Below are 7,398 nucleotides of genomic sequence, written 5' to 3'. Positions count from 1 at the left end.
AAATAAGGTATGATATCACGTCTAGTATCACAAGTATTCATCTCCCATAATATCAATTATATTTACCAAATACTCTGAGTAATGGTCTTTCAAAATGTCAAGATGCAAGACATTCACCATTTACTTAATTTATTGATCTCATAATACAAGTTATTGTAAGATTGCCACCTTACAACACCTTCTCCAAATACAAGTGATGATCATGTGGAAGTTGTCACTTCCTCATGATGTATATAAGGGGTAACCCCATTAAAATCACATTGCCAAAAGAAATATTCCTTAATCACAATCCTCTTTTCTAATATAATTTATTGATCACAGAAGAATCTATCAATATGGTTTACTCCCTCTTAATCAATATGATCAAAATCACTAAAGGTGTGACTGAATCACATTCCCTATCTTCTCCCTCTCTTGAAGTGTTGTGCTCCCTCTTCCTACAATAAAATTCTTGGAGGAAAAGATCAAGGAAAATAATACTTATAATTTAAATAAGAATGTTAGCTTTTTAAGTCACGTTTGTTACTAACAACAACATAAATATATTTCTCATGTTTATATTATAATTCTCAATATATATGTGTATTTGCAAATTTATCTCCTTATCATTTTCAAAAATATTTAATAATTTAAGATTCATTAAATCACATATTTATGATAAAATAGGCAAATAGTGCTTACCTCAAAATTACCTTAACTTCTCATGCACGTGGTCCATAGAAAGTTTTTTTGTTCATCATATATTCACATATACATATCCATTACTTCCTTGCACTATATAAACTCCTTTCACGCTCTCAGTAGTTGAACAGTATTGTCATTTCTAATGAGCAATAGCTATTCAAAGTAAGATGATCATATAAAATTCTTTAAACATCCACAAGTTTTTTTTTATCATTGAATATTATGAGGCCAAATGGATCGCTATTAACTATTTGAAGAATTTAATAACAAGTTCCCTTGTGAATGACTTTGAATGTTTGATCCTCCAACTATTTGCCAAACTTCTTCTTGTATGTTACTCTCAATATCATTGGAACATTTAGGTGCTTATGTGTAATTCGATCATATAAGATTCTTTAAACATCCATAAGTTGTTTTTCTATCATTGAATATTATGAGGCTAGATGGATTGCTATTAACTATTTGGAGTAGTTAATAAGAATTTTCCTTGTGAATGAATTCAAATGTTTGATCTTCCAACTATTTGCGAGACTTATTCTCATATGTTGCTCTCAATATCATTGGAACATTCAGATGCTTATGAGTAATCTGATCATATAAGATTCTTTAAACATCCACAAGTTGGTTTTTTATCATTGAATATTATGATGCTAGATGGATTGCTATTAACTATTTGGAGCAATTAATAAGAAGTTCCCTTGGGAATGGCTTCAAATGTTTGATCCTTCAACTATTTTCTAGACTTATTCTTGTATGTTACTCTCAATATCATTAGAACATTCAAGTGCTTATGTCACGAGCATTATGAGTGGTTCTTTAAAATAATGTATGCACAATTTTTCACTTTATCTCCACCGAGAGAGTCTTCAAATACATATTTAAATATTCTTTCATTTTATATTTGGGAGTCATGTTTAATTGGTGCTATTCTTTTAAATACCACTATGGACTTCTTTATTTTTGTCACACACACACACACACACACACACACAGATATATATATATATATATATATATATATATATATATATATATATATATATATATATATATATATATATATATATATATATATATATATATATATATATATTCTCCAAAGAGAGCTCAACAAGTTCTCTACAAGTCTCTACAAGTCCTTGTGTAATGGTAAATATTGGCCATTATCCTCTGTCTACTGATGGTGTCACTATATAAACAGGAACATTTTGATTTATTTGTTTCTACTATCTTCAAATTATTTGTTCAAAGAGGGAACTATTAATTATAATGAATATTAGAGACTAATATCCCCTTGCCAACATCAGCCCACGTGTTCCCTTAAGTGGGCGATATCTTACAATGTGGCAGTAATATACTCTAGAATCCTTAAATAAATCCATTTTTTAAATTTCAATCTCTCTCTCTCTCTCTCTCTCTCTCTCTCTCTCTCTCTCTATATATATATATATATATATATATATATATATATAATTTTCTTAATTTAATTTCCACTTAATCAATGCATTGGGTTTCTTCATATTGGCATAGCAAAACATCCAATAGGGGTCTTTATTTGTATCCTTTGATGTCGATGGATATGTTCGTATTACATTTCTTTAATACTCCATAGTGGTAGGTCTACTAACTAACTTAGCGTATGAATCAATCGATATTATTTCTAGATAACTTTCATTACATTGTCTATTCCTAGATTATAAGTTTCATTCTCTGATGTAGGTAATTCAAGGATTCCGAAGTCCATTTTGGGCATGAAAAAGTCTTATACCCGCTACTTTGACACGACTCTCAACATTTCAATCTCTTGTATGCCCACAAAATTGACCCGGTGTTGATGATCTACTTTGTGCCCTAGAATGTCTCCTATTATGGGTTATGTTGAGTTCTATGTTTTCTATGCAATGGCTTTATTCACTCAGTGAGAAGGCCTTTGAAATTATTTTCTTCATTACATTTGTAGTTAGTTTTGATACTATATTATGTAATTTTTCCATAATATGAGACATACTATTTGTAGTTAGTTTTGATAGGACCACTGCAAATGTACTAACACTTCCATAATATGTAGTATGTGTTTTCTAAATGGCAGCAACCTCTTATAAATATAATGAGAATAAAAGATGAAGAGGCATGTTCTTTCAAAAGGACATGTCTATTCATTAATTAATATAATATAAACTTTAATCATATATATAACAATAAACATTCATGAATACATATATAAAAGACAAAGACATCCGAATTGACTAAAACTTTAACACCCATGACTATTAACTCGTCTATACTCTCACAACCCACTAATCCAAAATTTGCTACTAATTATAATGCTTCACCTTGAATTTTTATTCTCTAAATCTAATTTGAATTGTTCCCCACTACTTCTAACTCCTCTGCTCCTAACTAATCTTTTTGCGAGAGCCTTCAAATAACAATTTCACCTTCCAACTTCATAATAGAGGAGAGAGTTTCTGACATGGATATCTATTGTGAGCGAGAGTGTTCCTATGAATTTTTTGTCACCATAAAATCACTAAATAATACATCCGGCGTGCGCTCTTTAAAGGCTTCAGATTTATTGAAATAGTTTTTCAAGAGTCATATCAATCCGTCTTCTCTTCTTGCGGTTGAACCATTCTCCCTCATCCGACCTTCTTGTTCTCCTGCATTCCAAGCAAATCTCACACTAATACGAAAAGAGCATCTCATGTGTCTTGGCCCGAGTTTATGACCATTTTTCGTTTGCAAATGTTATGGAACTAGAGATGGGTGCGACCTTGGTTATAGAAACAGTATTATTTTATCATCCTGCATTGTGTGCAAGTTCACAATCACATGCTGAGTTAAGATAAAATATTGTTACAAATAAAGGAAGAATTGCACAGGTCACGCATCCCAAAGGAGGCAGCTTGTAGATCAGAAGAAAAGTGAGGCTGTAAAGCTGTATTGAGGAATATAGGAGTTTGTATGGATTAATCACATGTAACATGTTTGTATTTACAAGAAGAATCTGTCCGAAGCCTAGAAAAATGGGCTTGACAGCTAAACGATTAACAATTCGTCAGAAGAGCTTTCCGGCGAATTTGGAGGCAGATAGATCCGCAAGGAGGGGAGAGCTGGGATCGCGGCCGAGCTGCAACGCCAATCTCCACCGGAAGAGCTCTGCGTTTTCCCTGGCCCCGGGATCTGCCTGGGTGAGGGTTTGTGAGATGGAGGAGTGGAGGGAGTGGTAGAACCCCGCGCAGTTTCTGTACATCTCGAACACCATTCCCACCTGACCTCCGTGGCTCACCGTGTTCCCCACCACCCCCAACACTCCCGCCACCATCGACATCCATATCATGGTGCTGCCCCCACTCGTACTCATATTCAACGCCCCTGCCATCCCCGTCAGCACTGGCCCGGCTACCGCGAGAAATCTGTTCACTCCCAACACTTTGCGGCTGAGCCCCACGAACTCTGCAATGTCGCCGCTCTTCAGCGTCTCTGAGACTCCTCTCAGCTCGGCTTCCACCTCTTCACTCCACCCGTTTTTGTTGGTGTTGTTGCCATCATATTGAATTGGGTTCTCATGGATGTGATGATGATTCTGCTGTTCATCATGTATAAGTTGTTGAGGCCACCACACTGCTGGTTTCACGATGTTGGGGAATTTGTTGAGCATGCCGGGGAAGAGAGGGAGCGGATACGCCTCGTCCAGTGCGAGCACCGCTTTGTAGGCGTTGCTGAGGAAGGAGTCTTGGCTCCTCTCCTGCCGAAGGTGGCGAGACAGGGCGAGGTTCGTGTGGATGTCATTCTCGAGCTTGCGGAAGAGCCGCGCCGCCATTCTCTGCTCCTCCGCCAACTGCGAAGGCTGGATTTTGTTAACGCCGCACATCAGAGCTGCGGAGAAGCCATACAAAAGTGAGGCCGCAATGCTATTACCATTACTACTGTTGGTGGGGAGAGCCTGGAGAATGAGCGCCGCCAATGTGAAATCGGTGAGGGAGGAGAGGAGGAGTTTGTTCCATCCGTCTCTCTGCTCTGCCATGACTCCGTGCATTTCTGCCCTGTCTGCCGCTGCAGCTGCCACCAGACGAAGCTTCGCCACAACCATCTCCTCATCTTCATCATGTTTGTCATTAATGTTGGGGTGTTTTTGATCAGTTCCAAACTGGGTTAGCGGGCGTATGAACAAGTCAACCTGCTTCTGCTGAAGGTATGTTGTGCCGCCTGTGCTTAGTGGACCATCATATTCCAGCGAAGCCACAACCATCTGATGACGATCCAGATTTATACGCCCGCGCCATGACGTATTCGCTAATCCGATATGACCATGTTTGGACTGTGCCAATGTGTGCAGAGCCGTGCTATTCTTAAGAGAACTTCTTGTTAGCTTGAGAGCCTCCATAATATGAAGTGCGTCTTGTGAGTCTCTCTCTTTCGATATGTGAATTCGAGGAAAACAATCAATCCTTAGGTGTATATAATGGAAGCAAAACAGAATATTGGAAGCCCCAATTCCGATTATTTGCTATGCTGTTTATGAAGGCTGTGAAGAATGAAGAATGGAAATGTGGAGCGGGTATTTATAGAGGACTCTTATTCTTCCCTCGGACCTTTTCTACTCTCCACTCCGCCGTTGACGATAGAGACGTTGGATTTGAACGAGCCCAATTACCACCGTTGCCATCTTGCCCAGTCAATTTGACTTTGCCTCCTTACCATTTTACTTTTTGCCGTGTTTCGCCGGGCATCTGATTCCGTTGTTTGCCTTTCTTTGTCTTGACGTCCTACGGATTGATTAGAGAAACAAACTAAAGAGTTTTTATTATAGACCATAAAATTAATGACCAAAAAAAGACAAGGACAAATAAATATATTTATAATGGGATTTTAGTATCTTTGGTTCATTTTGGATTTTCTCATGACGCTACTTTAAGTCATGGATATTACATACATCTTTTTCTTTATTTCTCCTTTTAAATGTTTCAAATTATGCTGGTAAGCATAAACAATGAGGGAAGTATTATTATCATAATTCTTGTAGTAATCCATAGCCTAAGAGATGTTCTTCATCATAATCTCTTTACTCTTTCTAGCTAAATTGTGACCTCATTTTCTAGATTAAGATTCTTTACCTCTTATTTGATAATGTGGATTTGTTTTGCAACTATCCTCCACCTTTTCATTGTCTCTTCGACTCATATCTAATTATCATTTTCTTCCTTAGGCCAATCTTGAGCTTACTCAAAGGCCAACTTCTCCAAGATCTAAATTTTATGCTTGGGCTATTTACGACTTTGAAAGTCTCATGTCTATATTAAAAACCCTACATATGTCCTTTAGATATTGTTCAATCTAAATGCACACTTTGTATTTATTTGGTTGGATTTAAAAATGAGCACCTCCTCTAGATATGTAGAGTCCTCTTTGAGAGGGAAAATAGGGTGGGGTTGTTGGGAACAAATGATGTCAAGATCCAAACCGAGTGCAAAGTGGAGTTAATGTCATAGATTGAAGATTCATCACTATGTTTAGTGTTTTAAAAAAGGAATTTCTCTAAATGTTATTGGAAACACCTTGGAGGTACAAAGAAGCTATGTATTTTTTCTTTTGAATGCCCTCTCAAACAATCAACCATGTTAGACAAGGAGGAGATAGAACTTCATATGAAGGGTTCAAAATTAAATTAAGGACTAGATAAGCCAAAAACAAAGTAGAACAAGGGGTAAGAAATTCAAGAGTGGTGAGTTGCAAGAGTATGGGTGGTTTAATGATCCCAAAATTGCGATTAAACATAAGAGTGGGGACCAAATTGTGCTTAACAAGAAAAGGATCAACCATTAATGAAGAGGAACATTTTCAGATCTACCAATCTTCATCATAGAATTTTCAAGGCATTCAATAAATAGAACAAAAATTTGTAAAAGTATTATATCTCTAAAATATTCATACAGCATTAAAAGATTATAATATAGAAATACCAAGCACGCAAACTCTTTGCGTGTGTCATAATTTTTTTAAAGAATAGCAGAATAAAATGATTAAAATTTAACTTCATAAATTCCCAAGACAAGTGTACTTGTTCTTGTGGTTATATATATCACTTTACAATGTTTGAGCTTGTATCCATGCATGCACCTTGCATGCTAAGTGTATGCATTCTATTTACTATCTCTAATTAATAGATATTGATTCTATGTGTGTAGTTGAAATAGGTGCTTTGTACGTTCATCTGCAATAGTACATGTATATAGTTAAGAGTATGGTGAAATGATATTTTCTTGGGAAAACCATTTTAGAAGCATCTTTGTTATGCATTGCAAGCTCATGTATAATGATATATTTTATTTTAGAGTTTTATTTTCTTCACTCGTGAGTGTTTTTGTGATACGAAAATTACTCTTGAATCTTGAAGCTATGTGAGGCCTTCTAAAGGAATGTAGCTCTACATGTATTAAAAATTGTTATTTTTCATAAATCAAGTTGGACTTTCAAGTGTGTTTTTTTTTCTCATGAAGGGATTTCCTCATATGAAATACAATATCTAATATTGATGTCTATTTGTTGGGTAATACAACATAACTTTACATTGTAGAAATTTTTTATTGTAGTTAATGAAATTGATAACTACATAACTACTAGAAATAATGTTACACAACATAATTGTCATAGTATTGTTCCCTTATTATATTCATCCTGAAAACATCAAATTCACTTTTTCCATCTAAATTG

At 35.7% G+C, this 7,398-nt stretch overlaps 1 protein-coding gene across 1 annotated transcript; it reads right to left on the bottom strand.

Moving 5' to 3' along the window:
• Positions 1 to 3,742: 3,742 nt before the first annotated feature.
• LOC149533450 (putative F-box protein At4g22030) lies at positions 3,743 to 5,071 on the bottom strand. Its single transcript, XM_089805863.1, has one exon. It carries the CDS (start codon positions 5,069 to 5,071, stop codon positions 3,743 to 3,745), a length of 1,329 nt encoding a protein of 442 aa, XP_089661989.1.
• Positions 5,072 to 7,398: the final 2,327 nt, after the last annotated feature.

This window comes from Cupressus sempervirens, chromosome 10 (genome assembly GCF_028749045.1).
Source record: "Cupressus sempervirens isolate cs-2001-9-10 chromosome 10, ASM2874904v1, whole genome shotgun sequence".
Taxonomy (NCBI): Eukaryota; Viridiplantae; Streptophyta; class Pinopsida; order Cupressales; family Cupressaceae; genus Cupressus; species Cupressus sempervirens.
Note: the sequence above shows the minus strand (reverse complement) of the source record. Positions and strands in the feature narration are given on the sequence as shown.

Bases quoted from the DNA above. Each gene is read 5' to 3' on its own strand.
- LOC149533450 (XM_089805863.1), bottom strand. From the start codon at position 5,071: ATGGAGGCTCTCAAGCTAACAAGAAGTTCTCTTAAGAATAGCACGGCT.